The sequence below is a fragment of the Anabrus simplex genome, chromosome 3 (genome assembly GCF_040414725.1).
Source record: "Anabrus simplex isolate iqAnaSimp1 chromosome 3, ASM4041472v1, whole genome shotgun sequence".
NCBI lineage: Eukaryota > Metazoa > Arthropoda > Insecta > Orthoptera > Tettigoniidae > Anabrus > Anabrus simplex.
The window spans coordinates 45268888-45296419 of record NC_090267.1 but is presented as its reverse complement, the minus strand read 5'-3'; the positions used below and the strand labels follow the sequence as shown (position 1 = coordinate 45296419).

The 27532-nt window shown below is 39.0% G+C and overlaps 1 protein-coding gene across 1 annotated transcript in view; it reads left to right on the top strand.

The window, feature by feature from the left end:
• The window catches only part of LOC136866642 (nose resistant to fluoxetine protein 6), a 695618-nt gene that overhangs the window by 104972 nt on the left and 563114 nt on the right, over positions 1 to 27532 (top strand). The window contains exons 5-6 of the mRNA XM_068226788.1: positions 18789 to 18982; positions 27034 to 27191. Of these exons, the coding sequence (XP_068082889.1) occupies positions 18789 to 18982; positions 27034 to 27191 (352 nt within the window). The remainder of the gene's footprint in view (positions 1 to 18788; positions 18983 to 27033; positions 27192 to 27532) is intronic.

The following is a 27532-nucleotide window of genomic DNA, read 5'->3' as shown; positions in this document are numbered from 1 at the left end:
AAAAAAAAAAAAAAGACCCCTGGGGTCGCCTGCCATAAATCTCTCCTCGCAGCCAGCCCTCCCAAACAGGGGAATTATCTACTTGTCGCTCTCACAATGCAATACGATGGATCATTATAGTAAGGCAACATACTGACACATTTATATCCATGCTCAAATCAGTACAGGCGTTCATCAATCCTATAAATATCTCTCAAAATTATGCCGCTATATCACTTCATATTTTCTCGACATTATAGAAGTCCGGAGTTCAAACATCGTTCCTTATCACCGCAGAGTTAACCACGATTTTACTAGCGCACAAGCTAAAAATTTCTATTATCCCTAACTAATGAGATGAGAGTGTGTACCTGATGTAAATTGATACTACGTTCAGTAAATCGGCATTTAATATCCGACCAAATTAATTAGTTCAATAAAATTCAAATATCAAACAATTTCAAACACACAAAAAGAAAAATTACACAGGAGCCTAGCTAGTGGTTGGAGTGTGGGTATTCGAACCTGGGGACAATGAATTCTTCACACACACATCCAGATACAGCCACATCTTAACCTATCATGCAACAAATTCTACTACTATGCGTTAAAAAGAGAGTGCTTCAACTATCCCACATTTATATTGTTCACAGGCACTTGGCAAAGATCCTACCGTCACATTACCCTGACTGATCTTGTATAGTCATTTAGATGAAAGTTACTTCTTAAATCTACCAAAATGAACTACTCTCTTCCCCCTTCTTCCTCTGACAACACTCTTAAATACCCATAAAATATGCACATGCAAGGAAATAAATGGGGCCAAAAATACGTACAATTACGCTAATTTGTTTCCTTTCCATATAACCTCAAACGGCTAAAAGTAAAAGGGACTTTATCGACCACTCTAAGTGAACTAATCTAATAATTCAATATTAGAAATTATCCTAACCCTATCCTTACATTTTTACATATTCACAAGGGGAATACTAGCATTACAAAGTCATAACTTGGTACTCAACAGCTGGTTTGTCCCCCATTGTCCGAATCCACGAGGGACCCGCCTGCAGTGTTTACTCCATGGTGCTGAAGTGGGAAGTCCCGAATTCTAGACGTCCCTCGGTGCCTCTTGAGTAATCCATAGTATTAGGGTTGAAATCACTGGAAAGATACTAATCACACGGATTTCCACGAAGGCTTCTTCTGCACAGGTTTTCGTCAAATTTCCCTTTTTCTTCTGACAGAATGAAAGTTACGTACTTATTACTTTGATGCAGGATGTAGCTAGTCTACCACAGTCCGACAACCTAGTACAAAAACTCGCGGTGTAGTCAATGCGATAGTTCGTTACTCTGAATTATCGAGACATTGGGTATCTATGTTTATTTTGCAACCCAGTCTCGTGCGTCTGTTTCTCTGTACTACTAAAACTACGCCGTCATACAGCACGATAATTTTGTACTGGAAATCTGTTTATTATCTAACAAGGATTTTCGTGCAACCTTTTCACACGTTTGCCTTCACACAGTTTCAAAATTAATATTACACCCCACGGACTCTCTCTCTCTCTCTCTGGCACGGGAGATTAATTCAAGGATAGTCCTCTCCGCCCGATATTAGTCACATCAGAGCGTCACAGTTACGCGATGCGAACATATTACGTAATCACGTAATTCACGATCTGTAATTCCTACAGCACTATCGATCAGTTAGGTTCTCTATTGACATTTCGTATGAGAAATTATACTTAGAGCACTCCCGTTTGTTTGCACAATTTCTATACAAAGAATAGGCAAAACCGACCACCGACCGACCGTCTTTTCATCTCCAATACTGCCTCCAGACTAACTAGCTACCCTCAGAAGTGCGTGCATATATGGACTCACATGGAGTGCGGGTTAGACAGAGGAACGGCCCTCCACCATAATTTTGAGATCTCCAGATCCACAAAGTTTATGTCAATCAGCGATGCGGCAGATTGTGTGGCTCGCTAATTACAAATAATAGATGTAAATCGGAACGCAAAACGATCAGTGGTTTTATAGAAATTCGTCGTCTAAATCAAGAGCCCAACGGGGAATCTCTGTTGGCTGTCTGGTTTCACAGCTAGCGTTAGGACGCCAGACCATCGTACGTAACTTCTTTGAGACGTAATTTCATAAATGACATTATTTTATTTTGATTTAAAATGTTGTCAATGGTCCATTATTCTTGCTATTACTTTGACATGCGCTTCATGATTAATTTAAACGTTATTATCCCGAAAGTACTTCTAAAATCACCTCACGTTGGCTCTACTGGGAGTTGGCATTTGTTTTAGAGGTGGAGCCAGAAGAAACTATATCTTTTTCCATTCTTCCCTCATCACGTGCACTCAGTTCGGGGATTTTATAAGCCAAGGTAGGCGTGCGTTAGGCGCCGGGATGGCGAAGAGATTGCGCAACATTATGCAACTGAGTTACCATACAAACAAAGAATCTCCAAGCATACGTAATTCCCACATATATCATTCCAAATAAATATTCAATGTGACGATACAGTCACACTATGTACGTTTTTCTGTTTACATTTAATCTTTTTTCTATAATTTTGTACGTATTCTATATGTTAATTTTAAGGACAAACTCCTAGATTGTTACATTGATGCTGTTCAACAAAATTGAAAGTCTTTTGAATTGTCAATCAGTATCGGGTATTATCTGCATAGAGAATGGTATTTATTCGGCTCCCGCTCGAACCCATTGGTACTACGGACATCATCTCGCGTCGAAAATATTACGAGAGATACTATACCCTTGCGATGGCATATGTGGTGGTGATCGTCCAGTAGACATGCCTCGGCTCTTGAAAGAAAGTACTCACCCCGCACGTAGAAACTTACCTCAGGTGTGATACGTCCATTGTTTATCGATTCTTAGGGTAGATGGGGGATACAAACAAATACAACTGGTCAAGCTACTCTACACTGACGTAGCCCAGACTGATTTAAAACCAATCATTAACATTTATTGACAATAAAAATGAAATCAAACAAAATTAAACTCAACTGAAATCAGGCAAAATTGAAATGAATTTACTCCCGCTCAAAAGAGAGCAAATAATACATAATAATAATTATTCAGAAGTAAAAACGAATCCTGAAATTTAAACCAAAATCAAAAGGAAAAGCATCCCCTGACTATACTTAAGAATGATTTAAAATTAACTTAAATAAAATAATTAATTACTCTCAAAAGAATGATAATAAAATTAAATCCAACCGTTTCAACAGTCTTAACAAAAGTAATTCTTTATGACCAAACATCTTCAATGAAACTAGTTCATTACAGCGATAATTAAGTTAATTCAAAATAGTTAGATAACCTAGAATTGCAGACTGTTAAACGTGCGAAATCATTTTGCCCATAAACACACTCTCTCATTTCTAATCATAACTAATTTTCGTGCTATTTTACTCACACACCCTGTTATCAAATAGCTTCGTGTTGCCTTTCATGGCTGTCATTAAATTTAATACAAATGAGAGATTAAAACCATTTATAAGCAATGAAATACAATTTTATGTTACTCACTCTGACAGTTATTGGACCCTTTAGAATTCACAAGTACATTTAATTCTGTCATTGATCAATTGAACTCGCCCCTCTACATATATAGAAATTATACCGCTGATCACACTTAACAACCCTTCTAATTGCAACCTATTATGTGTTGTTGCGGCATTTTCATCACACTTAATCAAACAACTTTGCGGTACTTATTTTGGCATTAAATTAATTTATCAAGATCAGTTGAATGACGTGACATGTTTTCTCAGTTACATTTAAAGGTTGCTGTGATTGACAATGCGATGTCTTTCACTAAGATAAAGAGAAATGTTGCAATTTAATAACGATGACCACCGAATTGTCCTTTCTTACTATTACTTAATTAAAGGATCAAGTCAGTCTTAAAATCATATACAATTTACAGATTACTGTCAAACATAGTGTTCATTAAAACAGAATAACCAAAAGCACACAATCATGTAATACAAGACGTTCACGCAACTTCCTACTCTGATTCAAAAACACAATATCAGTGACCTAAATGTTCTTTGCCGTATCAGATACAATGCCTTGCTTTCGTTAGCTGGCATCTTTAGTGACTCTGTTCTATATCTCACTAAATAATATTTACCCCTGGTAACAGTTTGAAAATATAGAAATAGAATATTATTTCAATACTAATATTTAATATTCTTGTTTCTTCGCCTGGACGTGCCACGAGAACACTATTGCAGTGGATCGTCACCGTCAAAGCTGAGCCTCTCACTCATGAATCTTTTCTAACAGACAGGCGAGAATTACTGCGCCTGCGAGAAGCAAAGCCCCTTCCCCTCGACACAGAGATGTATCCTTCTAGTTCTCCGGTCGTGTTACCACAATGGAAAGTGGAAACAAAAGCTTATAACGTCGGTGCTGAGCTCTACCGTCCGTTCTTTCCGCCGCGCTCAACAGTGCATTACTATATTATTGTTATTGTTTTCTATTATAATTCGATGTGTCTTTTCTTGTTAAATTGTGAATTCATGTTAGGTAAGGATAGCCTATAGAACTGAACAACGCATTAAACATTAACATGAGTGCTGTCACTTCCACCTCGAAAATAATTATGTTGGCGGGCCCAGAATATTCATGTATAAGAGAAAGCTTAATGAACACGTCATTCCCGTTAAGAAATTTTGAAGAAAATAAAAAATTGAAAAAGGTAGACCCACGCCTTCTCTTAACAATTTAGTCAAGTAATCGAAAAGAACAGTACGATATTTTCATTACTCGTGGTACATAGATCTCGACTGGTTATGTGGTTGTGCAAAAATGAATAAACTATATTGTTGGCCGTGTGTTCCATTTTCCTCAAGAAAGGATGCTTGGAATAAAGACGGTGTGGACAATTTATATAGTTTGAGTAAACGCCATGAGGTGTCTCAAGCACACATCGTCACTGTTGCCGATATGATTCAGTTCGGAAGGTCCAGAATGGAGTACAGTTCACAGAAAAAAAATTAACGAGCATAATGAGTCAGTAAAAATAACAGATATATTATCAGCACTTTAACAGACACTGTGTGTTTTCTTTCAAAGCACAGATTACCTTTCAGTGGTCATCGAGAAACTGAAGAATCTGATAACAGAGGTAGTTACAGGGAGTCTTACTTTCTTAATCTCTTTATCCTCCACGGTTGGTTTTTCCGTCAGACTAAGCGAAATATCCCACCTCAATCGCCACAAGAGTAGTGTCCTGCAACTCAGACATCGGGTTGGGGATACAACCGAGGAGGAGGACCAGTACTTCGCCCAGTCGGCCTCACCTGCTATGCTGAACAGGGGCCTTGTGGAGGGATGGGAATATTGGAAGGAATAGGCCAGGAAAAGGGAAGGAAGCGACCGTGGCCTTAAGTTAGGTACCATCAGGGCATTTGCCTGGAGGAGGAATGGGAAACCACGGAAAACCACTTCGAGGATGGCTGAGGTGGGAATAGAAGCGCCTCCGGTCAGTTGACCTCCCGAGGCTGAGTGGACCCCGTTTCAGCCCTCGTACTACTTTTCAAATTTCGTGGTAGAGCCGAGAATCGAACCCGGGCCTCCGGGGGTGGCAGCTAATCATGCTAACCACTAAGCCACAGAGTCGGACTGCAGGGAGTTACTAACGTTAATTGCTAGGAAGGATGACATTTCGGTACCACTTAGAAACATCTACAGTTTTCTCAGGACTTTCATCTGACATTCAGAATGATGTTATTGACGCCATAGCTACTTTTATGACCAGATAAATCAAAGACGAGGTTGAGAAAGCAAACTTTGTTTCCGTTATTTTGAATGAAAGTGCAGACGTTTCTAATGGAGCACATCTCTCGACTGTATTCAGATATGTTAGTCCCGAAGGCGAAATTCAAGATTTTTTTGAGATTCGGTGATGTAAGCGGTGACCGTTCTGTTATTTCTCTCTAAATATCTCTTTGGAAAGTTACAAGAATTTCAGTGTGGTGAAAAGTCAGTAGCAGAGACATTTGGTGGCACAACAGTGACTCGTGGCATGATTCGTCATGCTCGTGGTACATAGATCTGGATTGGCTCTGTGGTTGTGCAAAATAGAATGAACTGTACTGTTGGTCATGTATTCTATTTTTCTCAGAAAAAATGCTTGGAATAAAGACGGTGTGGACGATTTAGGTGTACTTTCAGAAGGTGTGTGGTAACACTTTTTAAAACGTCACGCGTCGTCACTGCTAAATGTACCAGCATATCGTAGCATAATGAATTCTTTACACCTCTGGTCGATTATAAATAGCACGAGTTACCACGTCAATAAAACACAAATGAGGTCTTTTTTTTTTTTTTTTTTTTTTACATATTTTACTCACTGAGGTTCTACTGTCGGCAATCAATCCATAAATTTTTATCCTCTCATATTTATACTACATTTGTCTCAGAATTTAAACATTTAATGAACATCACTTCGTTCCTATCTCATTGTCACCTTGCTTATTGATCACGTACCTTCATTGGTCCATTTATTTCTAGGATAATGTCTACGAACACCTTCGACTCTGAAATAATGACTTTATCTGTCATTCCCTTCATGTCTTCCCATTCCTAATAATTATTTGCGTATTCATTACCCCTTATCACTTTCTTTTCATTTTTATCCACGTAAATTTGAGCTCCGATTCCTCGAACTAATTATCTTAAATTATCATGTCGTCTTTTTATTCCTTAAAGGCGATTATCGCTTATTTTCTTTACGAAATGGTCCTTCCGGCCTCTTCTCGCACATGCCACCTATTAATTACACTTGGGATATCATTTCAGTATTGTTATCGTGCTTTCAAATCTTCCAGTCGGACCTCTTTATTGTGTTGCATCACATTTATATACTCTCTTGCAAGTTAGCAACGGAATCCATATTTACCAACACGGCATTACTATTTCTATACTCAAAATCTGATTGCCTACACAATATATTTTGCTTCTTCATTTCGAACTCGTGGATAATTACCAACTTGATACTCTATAGGCTTTTGGGCTTATGCCGTGTCGAGAAAATAAGGCGAAATAGCCAAAGTGAAGGGACCGGGAAGGAAACTACCTACGGGAATTCTTAATGGATGGCAACCAGGTATTACTTAATTGATAGCCGGTGTCCCTGTTGAAATTATCTCGGTGTTTTCCAAATTCGTACGTTCCCCGTCGCTAGATGTTTCATTCCAGGCTTGTGCCTATGCCATACACCTGTCAATGTCATGTGTAACGCAAACACGTTATGTGAACCGCTTAGACCACTGATCTCTATACATGGATCGCTGATGGCAGGTCTCCGCTGCAGGAGAAAGTACGCCAAGTTGAACGCGCGGTTCGCCATGTTGGCGTACCCAACCTCGAGCTCTCCTTATGGGGAAGCAATGATAATATAGTCAATTTTAAGTCGCAATTAATGGCGCATTGGAATAATTAAAAATATAGAGACAAGTTCACTCAAAGCATAAGGACATTGGGATCACTGACACGTCATTCCGAGGTCAGTAAATCTCCGGGATAGCAATAAAAATGAGTGTATAATAACGGCCGGCAAATATTAACTTAGGTGCTGAGTACATGCAATTAGCGATCGGTAACACAATACGAGTGAAAACCAGTTTCTGGAAACATTGCTGTAAATTGTATACATGTATGCCACGAAATTATGCATTCTTAAAATGATGTACCTATAAACGTAGCTCAATATACAGGCCTAGATTCAACATATCGTAATCGGTGTTTGATAATGAATTTCTGTTTCCTATTTCCAAGAAATAATGCGCATATTATCAAATTAAAATATCATTGAAGCAAATGTACACATTTATAAAACCAGCAAATATTCAAAACTAGTCAATATATCACATTACCTGCAGCTTAATGTGCTATTACAGACCTCTTTAATTAAATTCAGCTAGCAAAGCGATATTGATATAGTCATCATCAGAAATATGTAACACCAGTTAAAAGAGTCCCAAATACCACGAATAGTATAATGGAATAGCCCCAAACACCCACCACACTTTCCCTTCTCCCACCACTCCAGTGACTGAAACCCATAATTATTACTGATGTAAATAAGGTCTAGAATTCCTCCAGACTTAATTTTCTAAGATTGTTATAAGGTCACATCAATTATTTCATCGAAACCGTCAGTTGAATTATGAGAAATAAAAAATATATATAAGTAAATCTTTACTTGCAGTTAATGTTCAGCAAAATTGAAAACAGTTGGCTGTACATCACTTCTAAGGTGTACAGTTTGTCCATTTCTATCAAAACAGTCTTCCTCTAAGTGATCCGAGCAGAGAACAGCTGTTTTAGAAGGCTGCCAATTCTCCCGCCTGATACTCCTAATCGATGATCTTAGATGTTCGGGTCTCGAGAAAGGAAACCTACAAAAATTAATTGCCATTTTGCTCCCGGAATATGCAAAATAAGATACAATAAACCTAAAACTCAAAACACTACCCTAGGAAGATTCTTATGTACAGTATAAAACTCCCCGAGCCGGGCTGAGTGGCTCAGACGGTTAAGGCGCTGGCCTTCTAACCCCAACTTGGCAGGTTCGATCCTGGCTCAGTCCGGTGGTATTTGAAGGTGCTCAAATACGACAGCCCCGTGTCGGTAGATTTACTGGCACGTAAAGAGAACTCCTGCGGGACTAAATTCCGGCACCTCGGCGTCTCCGAAGACCTTAAAAAAGTAGTTAGTGGGACATAAAGCAAATAACATTATTATTAAAACTCCCCGATGAAATTATTTCTCCTTCTGCTGATCGGTTCTGTTTGTACATCCATAAGCTGAATACTGCGGTATGTTAATACCCCGTAGAATGTTTCTTCATTCATATTTCAGATAAACATATACATATTTAAATTTAATCTTGTAATTCACAAGCATACTACAAGGCAACGAACCTAAATTCGTAAAATACACTACTATTTACTTTGCAATAACACAGCACAGAACACTCGTAAAACTACAATCAAGAGGCCTGGCGTCACTGAACTAAGCATAAACAAAGCAAGCGCGCTCCTCGTGGTATATTGCACCATGCGCTCGCTGCCATCTTACGACGCCAGTCATCTTCTATTCGGCTTACTGCTACCCAAGCTACCAGCCATCCAGGTATAGAGATCAGTGGCTTAGACTGATTGTGATGGTTCGGCCAGCTTCCGCTTCTAACGCTAGCGTTGTCACGTCCTGGGAGCCACCTGGTGGCGAATGAACGTACCATTTTCCACTTCTATTATAAAGTTCCAAAAAGTGTCATTGTTTAAGAAGCCTTTCTCGTGGACAGTCGAGATTTCTTCTGAGGACGCAGAGCACAGTTCCCTGCGAAACGTTAAGGATTTCACCTTATTTTCTTGACACGGCATAAGCCCAAAAGCCTATACAGTATCATGTCTTTAAGTACGGGCCGTGAAAGCATTAATGACAAATTACATTCCTTATATATCTGACATTGGTTTATTATTATTCTCACTTCATATACATTATTCATTACCCAAAAATTAATGCTTTTACTACATGAAACTCATACGCTACCTCAGAAAAATTTATCATACGTTCATGGTCAATTTATTATTATTATTATTATTATTATTATTATTATTATTATTATTATTATTATTATTATTATTATTATTATTATTATTATTACCCCCACCTAATCGGTCATTTAGTTTTGTTTGGAAAAAGTATCACTGTGACCAATCATTACCAAATACACGCAAATTAACTTGCTTTTAATAATGACGAACTTTGTTATCTGACAATATTATTATTATTATTATTATTATTATTATTATTATTATTATTATTATTATTATTACGGACTTTCGATGTTTTAGAGAGGTGTTAGAAGTTGCTGATGTGAATGGATGGACAGAGAAAAAATGAGAGAATAATTTAAAACACCAAAATCTGAAATGTTATTTCTCTCCTTGTTTTGTGGGTTGAAAGTTTGATAGAAAATATGAATAAGCAATAACAAATAACAGTTCAAGAGCTCGTCAGCTCGTATAAAAATGTTGGATCAGGTACAATTATCGGCCCAACAATTTACAAGGAATGAGCTTTGTAGCTCTGAAGTTACCCTATTTCGAAGAGCACATTTGCTCCATTCACTTACATTCCAAATTTTCACTACAGTCCAGCCTGTCAGAGGCACAATTTTCCTGTCAAATTTTACACTAGATAAACATCCTAACAGTGTTCACTGTCATTTCAGCTTGACAGTCCATTACACACTCGTCAATAACTTTTGACACTTTAAACAGAGGCCCGGTCTAAATGGCCTTAGTGTGCAAAAGAAAAGGTTTATGATTTCGGCCGTGAACAAAATGTTAGGGGCGGAAACACTTGCACTCCTTTTGAAATACACTTAAAATCCTGCATGGGCTTACGGAGGCTAGGCCTGTACAACAGTGGGGTGACTAGATGGTAAACTATTAAGTTCCGAAATAGTTGAAGAATTTAGGGTTTTAGAAAATCATAATCACCCTCATACCAATGCCATTCCTTGTGCAGCCTGTCCCTGCTATGAATGGTGTGGAAACGTTGCTCATAGGGTCGGTTGGTAAATGCATTTCAGTGGGTTTGGCAGACTGATATGTAATAGCAACTTCTGGCTCAGTGAGGAAAGCAACGGGAAACTACCTCACTCCTCATTTCCCTAGTACGCCTCTTCAGTGATGCCTAGGCCATCTATGACAGCTGATGGCAGACCTGTTGAGGATCCAACCAGCCTTAGGGCTGAAGACTAAACATACATAATGAACTTCAGAAATTTACATTAAGAAGAATCATGAAACATTTCCCTCAAGTTAACATTCTGCAGCTATCACATATTTAAAAGATGTCAGCCATTACCTTGAACTGTTGGGCCTTCCGACGATGGGCAAGGCTGCCCCTGCTTCCATTTACACCGTATTCACTCTTAGACTGGAGTGACAAAGATGAGAAAATGGCCCAAAAGCGCCCAGCTTACATACTGTAGCAAGTAAGGAGGAAGGTTCCCGAACTCTCTTGACCTAGGCAGAATGCCTGTACACACCCCCAATTTTAATTGGCTACAAATATACATACAAAAATCTGTGATTGTTTCATAACGTAAGGAAGTCATAGAAGTGATAGTAACCTTAGCCCATAAAAAAACACAATCTGCAAACACTTCAGGTTTACAAATCTTGAAAATAGAAATTTCCCTTGAAAAGTTGATAGTCCGTCCTCCTTCCAGAGCGGCACATAAGTCGATGGTAGAGACATATAAAGACTGAAGGTCGAAGTTTCTACAGATACAAAGTGGCCTTCTAGAAGGAGCGCAGTTCAAATGGACGGAGAACGTGTACCTCCGGTACAATTATTGTTACTGTATTCGTACGGTGGTAACTCTCCTTAAAAAATTACTTATATTTACTCCGATAGGTGTCGGATATCTCGGATTATTAGAACAAATATCAAATTCACACTGATACACACAATCTTATCTCGCCCATCATGCTAGATTAAAACATTCAAATCCTGATCGTTAAACCTGACTGCTCCTATATGGACTATCATCATTATTATTGATATTAGGTAAGTAAACTCAATTTCTACTTTTAATCCGTCTCATTCGGGATTTCACATCGTTCTAAACTAAATTTGGATAACATTTTGCTCACCGTCACATTAATTACAAGAAAAAAATTCAACATTTCCTTTACCTTGCGCAGGTCATCGATTGGTTACTGCATTCAGTCAGCCCTCGTTTCCATGACGAAGTTAGCCCATGACAAAAGCCGTAAGTATGGTACAGGATCCGTAAAATACTCCAATAGAATGCATTTCTATTTCACTGGTCACACGCATCAATTTATCGCATATTCTGTAATACACCCTAATTACACTAATTTTTACAGATAGATTATAAATCACATTTTTCTCTCGAATAAACTATTCCTATCGCCGAAACAATCCTTCCTGGTCAGACCTTGTCTAATTCTGTAACCTCCGACTCCCGTTAATTGTTTGTAAACAAAGTTTCGTGGTCATTGCCCTTGCTCCCGAACCGTGCTAGACTTGGAATGTTTCCTTCACCACCTTCCTTTCATCTATGTTAAATTATGGCTATCAACTTCCTTTCTGCTTGTACGAAATTGTGGCTTTAATGAGTCTCTTTTACCTGTACTGTGTTTACCAGTAGTCTTTAAAACTGCTTCAATCAATCAATACTGGTCTGCATTTAGGGCAGTCGCCCAGGTGGCAGATTCCCTATCTGTTGGTTTCCTAGCCTTTTCTTAAATGATTTCAATGACATTGGAAATTTATTGAACATCTCCCTTGGTAAGTTATTCCCATACCTAACTCCCCTTCCTAAAAATGAATATTTGCTCCAATTTTGTCCTCTCGTATTCCAACTTTATCTTCATATTGACATCTTTCCTACTTTTAAAGACGCCACTCAAACTTATTCGTCTACTAACGTCATTCCACGCCATTTCTTCGCTGACAGATCACAACATACCATTCAGTCGAGCAGCTCGTCTCCTTTCTCCCAGTTCTTCCCAGCCCAAACTTTGAAATATTTTTGTAACACTACTCTTTTGTCGGAAATAACCCTGAACAAATCGAGCTGCTTTTCTTTGGACTCTTTCCAGTTCTTGAATCAAGTAATCCTGGTGAGGGTCCCATACACTGCAACCATACTCTAGTTGAGGTCTTACCAGAGACTTATACGCCCTCTCCTTTACATCCTTACTACAACCCCGGAACACCCTCATAACCATGTGCAGAGATCTGTATCCTCTACTTACGATCCCATTTATGTGATTACCCCAATGAAGATCTTTCCTTATATTAACACCCAGATACTTACAATGACCCCCAAAAGGAACTTTCACAACATCAACGCAGTAATTAAAACTCAGAGGACTTTTCCTATTTGTGAAACGCACAACCTGACTTTTAATCCCATTTATCATCATGCCATTGCCTACTGTCCATCTCACAACATTATCGAGGTCATTTTGCAGTTGCTCACAATTTTGTAACTTATTTATTACTCTATACAGAATAACATCATCCGCATAAAGCCTTACCTCTGATTCCACTCCTTTACTCAAATCATTTATATATATAAGGAAACATTAAGGTCCAATAATACTGCCTTGAGGAATTCCCCTCTTAATTTACAGGTTCAGATAAAGCTTCACTTACTCTAATTCTCGGAGATCTATTTTCTAGAAATATAGCAACACATTCAGTCACTCTTTTGTCTAGTCCAATTGCACTCATTTTTGCCAGTAGTCTCCCATGATTCATCCTATCAAATGCTTTAGACAGGTCAATAGCGTTACAGTCCATTTGATCTCCAGAATCCAAAATATCTGTTATATCTTGCTGAAATCCTACAAGTTGAGCTTCAGTGGAATAACCTTTCCTAAATCCGAATTACCTTGTATCAAACCAGTTATTAATATCGCAAACATGTCTAACGTTCTCTTCTTATTTTCGTCAGTTGCTAGAGTATTATACTCACTTCTCTGATAATAAGCTACCTTCAATGTTCATCATATCAGGTTATAAAATCAATTACATGACTTATCCAACTTTAATTCTCCATCGATGTAAGTCTAATCAAAGTTTATAAATTTCCACTTGCAAATGTTTTGTGTTGGACACGTAGAACGGCACTGGTTTGCGTTACTTTCAACATGTTTCCACTTCTCTTCATACATACGGATGCGTGTTAGTGCAGCGCGACTGAAAAGAAGTGATGGCCGAATCCCGCTGGTAGAAAGATCGTAACTGATGCTTTCTCCACGTGCTCGGAATTTGTTCTAGTTTTTCTGACCACGTCCCGGAACTAATTTTGGAGACTCGGGTGGCGGATTAATACAGTTAATACACGTTGACATATCTGATGTCTGTGGCTTAATTTATAAACAAAATGTTGTCCATAACTCCAAAAATTGGTGCTTTTGCACTGCTGCAAAGAATTATAAGAATCGTTCTTGCACATTTAAACAAAATGATTAGCGACATTGGTGTAATTTCTCCTAGCGGATTGTTAACGACTTTCCGTAGTTCGGCACTTTCTCTTGGACGAATCCAATTTACACACTTCAACGACGTAGTTGTTTATAAGTAATTATACGGGTTATAATTTCGCACTTAAATTATCACAAAAATTATTCCTAATTGCATGAAGACAAGAGCACTGTATTTCGACTTTAATTCACCTTCGAGTCGCGAGAACGAATTAACTGTCTTATTTACTTCAGTTGGGCAGTCAAATGTTTCAGTTTTATGATTGGTTCAATATTTCCTACGGCCCGTATGACGTCGTGGAAGTTGGGCCGAACCACTGTGACAAGGGGTGTAGGGTATCTCTTCATCCTTGTTTTCAATTTCTATCCTCGTCGTTACTGTAGGCGTGCCTCATTTGTTCCGATGATTCCGGCTTCCCTTGGAAAATTATTAGTGGGAGTTGTCACCAGGCGGCTCGTTAAGTTTTATTGGAGGCCTTTATGTTTTAAGTGCAAAACCGAACGTGCCTATGAGCAATATACAGTATGTGTTTATAATATTACTTTTCGTTAAAATCAGATTTCTGAACATGCATTCAGTACCCTTGACCAATTTTTAAGATGCATTCACACCAAGATATGCCAAGTCAGAAGTGAATATTGTAATTGGGAGGTCTCTTCGTCGATTTCCAGTGAAATGCCTGTACTGAATTCACTGTACGTTATTTTCAATATCCATCTTATTAAATTTATTAAATTACCACGATCCTATTCGCTTTACGAGCGCAATATATTGTACCATTATATTTAACCGCGAGAATGGATATTTAACGCAGTAAAAATTTTGCAGTAGGACGCCGCTTGTGAGGGCGTGATGCTATATAGAGCGCGGGAATCGAGAAGGTGATTTCCCGAGGCAAGGTGTGGTCATGTGTGACGAAGAAAGAATATGTGAGGAAGAGAGAAAGAGAGATGGGATTCTGTCTGGGGGAGAGACCTGCCATCTTAACAGAGATTTTTAGCGGGAGCAGACAGACCCACCACATTACGGAAATTGAGTTGCAATGCCCGTAATTGAAGGTTTCTCAGGAAAATAAAAAGATGGAAATGATGGCCAGAATTTTACGAAGCTATAGATACCTCTAGGTTTATTAACATAGAATTAGATCAATAAATAGGTACCAAGCAGAACCACCGTGGGAAGCTCTGTAGTGGCCACATTCCAGACTCAAGTTGTTTCTCGGGACTTTCCCTGGCGTCCTTTGGTGTGTTGCCTCATATAAAAGCTGAGTGATATGGGGGGAGATCATCCAGTCGACGATCACATTGCTGCCAGTACACGTCGCACGTCTGCCTAGATTGCGCCAGAAACCTTTTGTTCAGAACAAAGACAGTGTGTAATTATAGCTGTGCGATAACTTTGATCCAGTGGATCGGTGACTTACAGAGTTACAGGTGGTGGATTTATAGGTGGCGCGATGTTCAGATACCTATCAATGAGATTGCGTGTGGTTAATTGTATCAGTAACAAAAGAACGCCGTACTTGTAGACTCGGATAAATAGCGGTAGGGGCGAAGCTCCCGAGGTGCCGAGGAAGTGTGGACAATAGGCTAAGGGGGTCTATATTTATCCTCTGATAGACTGTTGAATCCAAATTAAGCGGGCATATAAACACAATAACCGAGTGGATAGTCTCTAGAGCAGAAAATAGTTTGTGGCATTGCAAAGTGTTAGCGCTGTATGTTAGCTCAACCTACATGAAGTCCAGAATGTTGCGTTGTGTTTAAAGTGAATATTTCATTGTAGTAAGAAGTCGAGATATTCCGAGGGAAGTGAGGTGCAAGAACTTCAGAACGTGGCTTCGAAGACGCTACATTGAACGAGGCATCCCTCAAGAAGAAGACAGCACCATGGACCAGCGGGGCAGGAAGACCGGACTCCAAGAATCGACCCTGGCTGAGACCTCTACCGTGATGGGCTAAATCATGATAGCCTACCCGGAGGGAGAGAGGAGGAGATCACCATAATGAGATAAGTGGACCATGAGATACTAGACATGTGGTAGAGTTAAGGTGTCACGCAGAGATAGTAGAATTAAACTTGTAAATATTAATATAGGATTTGATTGTGGCCCATCAGGCTGCATATTAAGATTGTTTTGATATATCTAAGGGTAAGAGTAGTTAGATTTGTTTTTTCATCTTTATATAAAGCAGACAATGATGTAATCTTGATAACACGGCAAGATGTTGAGTGCCATGCGGATGTAAGTTGCTTGAGATTGGTAGACGGTATATGTCTTTGTGTCGGTCGTTGGATACGTTTTCCTTTCTCTTGTATGATTAGGGTACTTGTATAATCATCCTTTCATCTTATGGGGAAGGGCAGACATATCTGCGTGATGTTAGGGGTGCATGCTAATCATATTTCGATCATAGGCATGGCTCTATTTATGCAACTTAAATGAACGTGATCTGTAACGCTGGTGGAGACATTAGTATTATTGGACTCTGTGCGACTCGGCCAGACAGGGCTTGAACCACAGACCTTAGGTGACTGTGACCTCGTCGTAAATTTGACGATATTTGATTTATCGGGGTGTAGCACGATCGTAGACTTTTTATGTTATAATTGGGGCCCATGGTTGTTTGTCAGTGATATCGGATACATAGTGTAAGATGTATTTCCTCACTTATTTTGTGGCTATTTTGCTTTGTCAAGCGTAGATAAATAAAAGCCCCTTTGTGAAGTTAGCTCTGGGAGCACAAGAACCAGGATACTGGGTCACAGCCGGTCAGTGTGTTTACAAATTTTTTGCTTAGGGCGAGTCCCTCATGGCTAGACGAAGCAGGTCAATGCACGGCCCGCACTCTGGGGGTAGCACAGCCATCTTGGTGTAGCCCGCGGGAAGGTCATCTTTCCTTTGAAACAGAGATGTTTTCTGGGGACACTGTTACCTCATTCATTCGAACGTTTATCTCCTTTCCTTTATTTTTTTGTTGTTTCTGCATTTCTTATTGTTGCATATTTACCCTTAAGTTATCTTGCACGATATAATTATTGTGAGAGTCCATCTGTTGACACGAAATTCTGCCTGGTGGACGTGGGTTCACGTCCGTGTAAATATGAAATTGAGGGCGCTAGAGTAGGTTATCTGAGATTATTTTTATTACTTATTGTGCTGCTACTTTTTGTGTATATAAATATCCCGGTATGGGAGGAAACATTCATAATAGCGATAATTTCTGCGGGTATTCTTAATTCTATCATCATATCATGTTATGTCGCAGGCATAGGGATGCGGTTTCCATGTGGGGGAACACATCCGGTCTTTCTTGGTTCACAGAACGACAAACTTCAGCATAACGTCATCATCCAGATTGTATTTTCTTTGTTTTCCTTTTAAACTGTAGATGTGAGCCTTTGGGGCACTTATTTGGGCACTCCAGGTGCAATCATTGTAAATAATTTGAGTTATGAATACAAACTTATGCTCAAAATTCTGATCACAGCGAAAGTGTTCCTCATTTCGTAGTTTAATGTAATTGTATGAGTTCCCCATGATCCTCTCGTCATAAGAACCCAACTATCGACCACTTCTGCCGACTGCAGCTGAGCTGGTGCCCGTATGCAAGAGAAGGTGAGCAGGTAGGTATGATCCTGCAGTATTGATGTGCCCTGTAGGGTACAATATGTGTTTAAAATGACTTTTCGTTAAATCAGTTTTTTGAACTCGCATTCAGTACCCCGGACCAATTCTTAAGATGCATTCACACAGAGAGATGCCAAGTCAGAAGTGAATATCGTCATTGGCAATGTTAATGAAGAAAGGTCAATAGTGAACTGGCTACTATGGTTGTCTAATCAAATTCACATGATTCTCCTCTCCACCTCACAGCAAACAGCAACAAACTGTGAAACATCGTATCGGAGGGGACGGTCCAAACACCTTGTTATCACCCTTGGTAATGACGAAAATAATTCAAGTAGGATTATTATACCGGAGTCTACAGTGCAGCACAGCACAGGCTGTAATGTTCGCAGGAGTGTGAAATTTTCTAGATATGCTAACTAAGCAATGCGTTCGCAAATTATGACACAGAAAAGTATTAATTCCAAGTCTTCCCACAAGGTGAAAATATGACGTGGTAAGCAGGCAGAACGTGCACCAGATACGTGGACTTCAAATTTCCCCAATTAAATCCATGTGACTTTTGGTTGTTGAGATATTTTAAGGATCGCGTCTGTCAGCGATATATACGGCCAGTCTGATCTACTGGCTAGTATATGATGGCATGTCTCTCTGATTTCACCCGATATACTGCGGGCAACTGTCGACCATGCCATGTTACAGATGTAGCGAGTTGCTGAGTTGAGAGGCCATATGGAATATTTTTACAACCTCATATTATAATAACAGTGCCAGAACCGTGTTTGATAATTCCTACCTTTTTCTGTGACTATACCACTGCTTACAGCGCCATGTTTTTGCCTTGTGGCAAGACTTGGACTAATATTCTTTTGTGCCATAATCCGCCAGTGGACACCCGTTACTTTTACTTGCTACTTTATGTGAAATGATTTCGGGTATGAACTTTTCTTTACTCTCTTTCGTAGACCTTGACGTGCTTGAAGTCTGGCCACCCACCCAAGACTTGGCATTAACCAACTCGTCGTGATATTTGTCTCACACATAAAATTTTAGAGTCTAAATACCTTCTGTGTTCACAGGTGACCTTGAGAAAATCTTGTTGGCATTTTCGGTGCCCGCAAACTGGAGGAAGCTCTTAGACACAAAACAAAATCCAGGCAATGTGGGCTGTATTGACGGCATCCGGACCCTGAGTACTCTCTGGGTTATCGTCGCGCACAAGATGTTGTTCCTTACCACGGAACCGTTGGTCAACAAAGTAATGTTGATAAATGTGAGTATCTAAATCCGAGGAATCTTGTCTGTTTTCTTGTCTAATGGGGAGAATCCACTAGTAACTGCCACTTCTTGTGAAACTCACGTTTAGGAAAGAGTGATCTAAACATTATTTTTATAAACAAATCCTATTATTCCCAACAATATTTACACAAATCAAAATAGGAAGTGTCACACTGTGAAAGGCACTCGACTTGGAAATTCATTAAATTTCACATCTTGGTTCTTTACTCCTTTCCACAGAGTAAGCTTCCTTGAACACAACATAACAATAAATAAATAAATAAATAAATAAATAAATAAATAAATAAATAAATAAATAAATAAATAAATAAATAAATAAATAAATAAATAAATAAATATGCTGGACAAGCTAAAACTTCTAAAGGTAACAGGATCTTCCGAAAATTACCTCAACGCGTGTAAAGTAGTTTCATTATGTAAATTATGTAAGAATTTACTGTATAGAATGGAAATGGATAAATTTTGCACGATATGTATGTGAAAATTAGAATAAGATAAGTCTAAATTCAGACTCTCAATTAAGAATATGAGTGTCTTCCTTTCTCTGGCATTGTCCTCCTTTTCAAATAGTTTTGTCCTTTTTATGTCTATAATATATGCATCCGGTCACCCTACTCATTGATAAGGTAGTGGTGGTGATTTTTGTTTTAAGAGGAAGTACAACTAGGCAACCATCCTCTATATAACACTAATCCGACAGAAAAATGGAACAGATCCGACGCTTCGAAATATGAAGGTATCTAACAAAGAAAGACAAGGGCCACGAAGGGCGTGAAAATTAAAGTCTCGATTGGCACCGAGTGCTCTAATACCATCGGGATCGGAATAAAACAGGAGTTGATCAAGGGAGGTCGGATAGGATAGACAAAAGTGAGGAGCCTGGCACAAGTAAGTGGAAGCAATGCCAGAACCCCGCTAAGGGACCCGTGGTCGCCAACCCACGCTCCCAAGTTGAGAGTCCCTTGGGCCACGTTTAGTCGCCTCTTACGATAGGCAGAGGATACCGTGGGTGTTATTCTACCGCCCCCCCCACACAGGGGGTATTCATTGATAATTTATAATCATAGTACACATTTATTATCATCATAGATACGCTCTCTAAAATAATAATAATAATAATAATAATAATAATAATAATAATAATAATAATAATAATAATAATAATAATAATTTACAATTGTCAGTAAATAGCATGTTAAATTTTGTGCATAGAAAACTGAACATTTGTAACGTTGTTTTAGATTGTGTGATGCATCTGTTGCATTTTCTTTCCATAAAGTAAGAGTCCAAGCAGCTTTTTATTTCTGCCTACGAATAATTTATTTATTTTTTTAATTATAACATTACCTGCACTATAGTTTTTGTAAAATCCAGAATTATCGCCACCCGCGGTAGGTGTGCTGAAAACTTTATATTTACAAGGACTTCTATTAGAGATAACGTAATGTTAAGTTTTTCTTCTTCATTTAGACAAATGTTGTTGTTTGCGTCATCAGTCCAAACACTGGTTTCTTGCAGCCCTCCTTGCCACCCTATCCAATACTGACCTTTCCATTTCTACGTAACTACTATATCTTACATCTTGTCTAATCGGTCATATTCAAGCCTTGGTCCGCCGCAACTCACAGAAACTTCTTAAGATTTGTCTTTCAAGAAGTTTGCAACGTTCACACAAGTTTTTTTATTTTTTCTTCTCCATAAGCTACATAAGGATTTTCCAGCCAAGTGGTAGTGAGCAAAACTGTAGCCATTTCTGGAATTTCAGTGCCTTCTGATGTTAACAGGCGGTTCTCCATATACCTGCCCAGGCACTCATAGAACTTCACAGCATCAGTAAGATTCCTTTTATATCTTGTTCCTTTTCGAGACATTAAAAGTGCTTCTGCTTCCAAGGCTTCAGTGTAGTGTGGGCAATGTTTTGTCTCTCTCTTTCAGAAAGCACCTTAATTTTCTGGCATATCTTTTTAATGTCACAAGCTTGCATGTCAACACTGAGTTCTGCCAAGTGCTGATGAGCATCACACATCAATGCATGGTCTAATATAAAGTTGACATTGGTTATGCGATTAAGGGGTCATCCATACATGGTTTACACAGTTTTGACTCTTTTGAAATGTGCCACTGAAACTTCAAAATTTTTCCACACAAGTGGAACTGCTCTAAAGCTATGAGCAACCAATTGTGTAGAATCCTTCCAAATGATCAAAACTTCCATTATCTGTACAGTGCATAGGGCTACTGATATGACTGGGAGTACTGAAGTATATGTGATTTGATGACCACATCATCTATTTTAGCCTGGACTCCCACGATGTTGTTCAATGAGCCACTCAGTTCCAGTTTCTGTGCGCTGAGCTCCCCCTTAAGTGAATCCAATTTCTTGTCTGTCCCTTGATGAACAGCTGTTAGTTCGTCACTCAGAACTATGAATCTATCCTGGGTATCCTTGAGTAGTTTAGACACATCTAACCTCTTATCACTTAAATCTTTCCTATTTCATACACGTCTGTTTGGATATCCTTGATATTCTTAAGCGCCTCCTCCTGAGATGAAAGTATCTTTCCTACCTCTTCCTCAGTACTTCGGAGTATTTTCCTTTCGAAAACTTCGATGTGTTGGTCTACAGTTGTTTTAACCTCTTCAGCTATCTGGTCTACCCTAGTGTTAACAGTAGCTATCTCTTTCGACAACGCTTCGCTTTGCTTCTGCATCACAGGGAAAATTTTGGCCTTATCCTCCTCACGTGGAGTGTTAATTTTCTCTACCCCTGTTTTCAAATCTGCCCTGAGTTCAGTTTGATTTATCATCGATTGCTTATGTAACGCTTTGCTTTCTGTTAAGTGCCTACCGAGTTCCCCTTAATTGCATCCTGATTCTCGCTAAGTTCACGTTGTAATTCGCGAGTTTCTGCAAACTGCTGTTTAATCTCGATTTTAAAGTCTGCCTGAGATTTAGCCTTCTGTTCTAATTGTACATTCAGGTTACCTATATCCTCCCTGCAACTATCCTGAGTATACTGTACTTTGATTTCAAACTTTTCTAATTTATCTTCCATATTTTCTAATTTACCATCCGCTGTATCTAATTTATTATCCACAGTTTCTAATTTACCTTTCACATTTCCTAATTTACTACTCATGGCCTTTATTCTCTCTTCTATATCCTTTAGTATTTGCAGAAACTGACCCTGGGTGCCTTCTTCTTCCTCACCCTGCAGTATTCCAATGAATATGAAAATTGAAAATTTGAGGTTGCAGGCGAACCTGCGATCTCAACCAACGTACTCCACAACTATTAGCAATAAACAATATAATCCTTTCCTGCTTTGTAAAATAAAAAGTTCAACAACTCTCACTGAATAAAAATGTGACATCAAACTTTCACTTGATCAAAGCAGTCAGTTACGACTTCCTCAACAGCGTATCTAATTCTGAAAGCTTATCCTATTGTAAAATTTTAATTTATAAATCTCATCTGGTCAATAAATTCCTATCATCGTTGTATCTTTCAGCCTTGCTCATCGGGCGTTTATCTACTTCTTTCGAGTTTACACTCAATTGTACTGTATTGCTTCATCGTGGCTTACACCTCAACGATGACCTCTCGTGTCTTAAGTTTTCACTCATGGTGAGATAAATTCAATCATTCGCTGGTAACAAAACGTGGCTAACGCACCTTATGAGATATGACTTAATTCCCAACTGATGGTCATCGCCTTACTGATGTCAACCAACGTGACTTACGTTCTTCCCTCGATATAAATTAAGCCACCACGTTTGGCAATATTTTACTGGTGCATTATGTGTCAAAATCTCTTCGTCGAGTGACTTAAGCCGCATGTTGTTGCTGTATTTTACTGTTGCACAACGTGCCAAGATCTCTTTGTTTAGTGACTCAAGCCCAAACTTTGGCACGCCATTTTACTGAACCCTTTAAGGCCCTTCGAATGATACATACTTTTTCACCTATCAGCAAATCGGCATTAGATCATTCTCTTGGGTCGTGGATGGGTTCTTCGTCAATGCTCAGATAAGAGGAGGGTCTCAGTAATTTTTAACTAACGTCTACAATGACAGGACTCCATTTGAAAATATAAGTTTGTTTACATTTGGAAACGAAATCGAAGAAACTCGTGATATTTCACATCATTCAATAAACGAACTAAATCCTGTTCGTTAAAAGACTAGAAACGAATAATAACATTGATGATGAGAGACACTGGCTTTGGAGACGTTAACCAAATTACCTGAGGGGTATCCTTACTAGAAACAACCGTCTTAATTTAACAGTGAAATAAAGAAAGTCCGGAGGTCTTTAAGATCAGCTTCCATGTGAGACTGCATGTACCACCGTAATGATTCGTGATGACCCAGCCCCGTAACACGAGCTCTGGACTCTTGGTATATTTAAGGTAGTCCGGTCGGTATATGCCACACAGTGTTTGTACGACATGGACCAATAATAGAATCGATGTGACTTGCGACTATGTCATTGACCGATATCCAACTTTGTGATTTACGTTCAAGTCATTGCGGATAATGACTGCAAGAAAAACGATGCTATACTGGCAATGGTTCTATTCAAAGCCACTGGGATTGATGAATCCATGACTTCTAAGCTGAAGGCTGAACACAATTTAGTTAAAGTAGTTGATGACCAAGGTTTCAACATTAATGAATCCCCAGCACATCTGATGCTCAACACATAAAAGTAAAAAATAACAACAACAACAACAACAACAAACTCTAACAACATTTGTTGCAGTAATGTCCCATGCCATCGGATATGTCCCTTTTATCGTTACGTTAATAAGTTGAAAATTCCCAGCAAATAAAAGTAAGATTTCAAGAATATATTTTCAAGTTAGTCACTTGGTTTTAAGATGATTCTCAAAATACGGTTCCACTGAAGTCAATAAATGAATAAAGGAAGTAATCTCATAATCATAATTAACAACATTTTTTCTATCCCGGACGATGTGGTTTCTTTAAATTCCCAAAATTTTTCAATTAAATTTACGTTATCACTTGGACATATTTACTAGACACATTCCTTTGAAGAAATACTTAATTTCATTCATTAGTTTATTCTCGTAGTTTCATTGTTCCGCAGCTAGAAGGCGCAATACATTGTCATAACTACCGGTACCATTTATTTATTTCATGATGCCACTCAACTAGCTTACATGATAACACTAATATTTATTAAGACACTAGCTCCGATAATCCTAACCTGAAATCCTATAATCTGCATAAATTTACACACAACGCAAAATAATCAACCCATGCCAAATTGCTTATAACGCCTAGCCCTTGGACTAATTCCGACCACTCCTTCCATATGATTTCAGGAGGATGAGACCCAAGGGTCGTAATGCACCTCACCCAACTACAGGGTGGATGGACTACTGCACCCCATATGCTCCACAATCATGACCTCATACCACATGAACCTACATTTGAGCCTTGGAAACCAAAAACAACAACACAGAATGCCTAGGGATAACACTTCCCCAACCTTATATTAGCTGAGAAGTTTCTCATACCCAAATTACCTACACACCCTATTCTCGGTGTATTAGAAACGCAATCGTGCGTTAATCAGTTAAATAGTGGACTTATAGTATGGTCAAGACTCGCCAGGACGAAATATGTTCGAGGAATCCCCAGTAATGAATAAATAAATGTCTTAGATTTTCAGCTCACTCTCGGGATTCCCCCTGTTAAGTGGGCGTCAAGACATATAACACATGCCCTCCGTAACTTCCACTGTTAAGCAATCACACATTCCTTTCATAAACAGAAAATTATTACCATAAAGACTTCACACACAATAAATAAATTCACAAATCACGAACAGCTCTTTTGAATCGTTGTACAGTGCAGTATTATTAAAATCATGAATTCCTTTAATGTAGAAAACGAGGTTGGTCAAGCTGTTTTAAAATGGTTCCAAGATTACGATTCTAAAATGTTTACCTCTCCCACTCCCTAACTACTTGTGGTAGGCGACAACTTGTCCCGTATTTTCATCCAGGAATTCCCTAGCTCTGCTTGGGGGAAATATATTCTAGCCTTGTCCGTAGCGTTCCAAGCTTCGGGGTCCCACGAATTTCCCTTTGCGAAGTTCCCTTTGGGGATGTTTGTAAATACCTAGGTATTAATATCAGGTGTTACCGTGGTTTGGTGGATCAGCAGAGGTCAAAGAAAGTGCCGGGATGAATGGGTCTAACTACAGAGTCAGAGTTAATTTAAAATTTAACAAATGTAATATGTTTGTTTTTGTAAAATTTTCAACAAGTAACAATGTCACAGGTACTAGTAGCAAAAGTCAAATCTAGTTAAGACAAGATAGTTGGTATAAACAGAACTTGTGATTTAAGCCCTCACTTAACAATTCCTGAGCTTCGACCTTATTTCTACAAAGATCACCATATTATGCAAGGGAAGAACACCCCTCAATACATGGAGCACTAGCTCCGTGAATTAAAAAGTCAAGCCTCCTACAGGCACTTTTACAATACTAGAAAAGAGCAGACCTGCTCTCAGTTTTTCAAGCCTAGTCAAGGCAACATCACAAATGTCTTAAACTTTCTGGCCTTCCATGGCCCAGCTTACAAATTGAAACAGGGGTATCTCGTACCCAACCTACAGGGCCTTCGAGTAAAAGAAATAACCGTTAAATAAATGGCCCAACCATTAGGAAGGAGGCGGATACTTGCACTCCTCTGTGTAGCTTCTTAAAACCTATCAGGCACTAGGCCGATGAAACAGGGGCTAATCCCAAACTATGGAGGTGACTCGTACAAGAATAATTTAAGACAAAATGGAAAGGAAGAAGATCAGTTATCAAAACGTCGTCACCTCAAACCAATATGAAGGGGAGCTCGAGAGGGTAAATCACTCTCTATCCCCTAATTACAGGTACAGATTTTATGAAGTTTTTACATCAAACGGCAGACAATTACATGTTGGAAAGACAGGTTACATTGTAAAGGTTTCGGACCTTTCCCGCGGGTTAAACTGCAGAGCTAGCAAGAAATAAAGATGTTAAGCGGCCATTACCTTACTGAAGACCTGCTGCCTGATGAAAGAGGCGCCTCCCGTCTCCTGCTACACGTCCATACACTAGGTTAGATATTAATCAAGTGGCCACGAGACGTGAAAATCAGCAGTTTATAAACCCTCGCAGAAAGTTCGAGACCTTTCATGAATGATCAAGCCACACCCTCTTACTTTATTGGTCAATCTTGAAGGTACACTGAAAGTCGAAGAAGAAATACATGATTGGTGAGAAATTAATTACAGAAATTCGGGATTGGCTAAATTCAAAACTGGCGGAAAGAAAAGATAAATATTGCCAACCCACAAACGAATGAACGAAATTTAGTAAAGAAAAAACTTATGAGTACAAAATTTCTTCAAAAAGGTTCCTACACTTCGCACCAGGGTGCATGATCATAGTTTTTTTAGCAGAGACATCTATGAGAGAATGTTCACACTTCTGTCCAAACGGGAAACAAAACAAGTAGAAATGTACACAGTTCAGGAAACTTCACCAGAACAAAAATTTGTAGTGGCGCCATCTTCAGAGAAAGTGTATAAGTTGGTCCAGTTTTAAGTTCAGATTTTCTCCTCTAGAGGAGGTTTTATTGGCGCAAGGTTTAAACGTGCGGCGTAGAGGTGTACCTCCTGGTACAGCCCTCCCCCACAAATGTCCTTCCAAGGGGTGACACAGAAGAATTTTTTTAAAAATAATCATTAGTTGACGAATATTTCTAATTCCTTGCAAATAGATTTTCCACGTGAAGGTTTCCTTATGCGTGGATTTTACGGAATCAAATCTCCGGGATCCGTTGAGCAGTCGAGGGTTATTACGAAGGGGTGTACGGCCGTTGCGCTTTATGCTGCATGATATTATTACAATATGTAATCCATTTATTTGTCTATTTTCAATTCTATTCTGTTGATATAGTGTGAAGGAAAATAATATTCTTAAAAGCAAATGAAATATGGCTGTTTTCAGTTCATCCAGGATATCCACAAGATGCCTCTTGCGAACTGCACGTTGAATGTGGACACGTTTTTCGTGATTAGTGGATTCTTGAGAGGGTACAACATGCTGGGAGAGCTCCAAAATGGGCGGTTCAAATACTTATCATCCCTGGTACAGCGTTACCTCAGGTAAGTAGTACTGTTTCTCTTTGCTATAATTTTTGTAGAGGGCCGATGACCTTCGATGTTTGGCCCCTTGAAACAACAACCATCATCATCATCATCATAATCATCATCATCATCAATTTTATGTATTGAAAGGCCAAGACTTCCAAGAAGATCCCTGGTCCACTCGCCTTGTTCACTCCATGGATAATAAGGATCCCAACACATGTAACAACCTACCAGCTCTTTATTGAGTCCCTCCCAGAACATCTAACTTGTGTTTGTTCGTACTGTGTGTGTGTAGTGGTTTCTCTGGTTATTAACTGAAGGTCATAATGAAACACGACTGCGTAATTTTGTCTTAT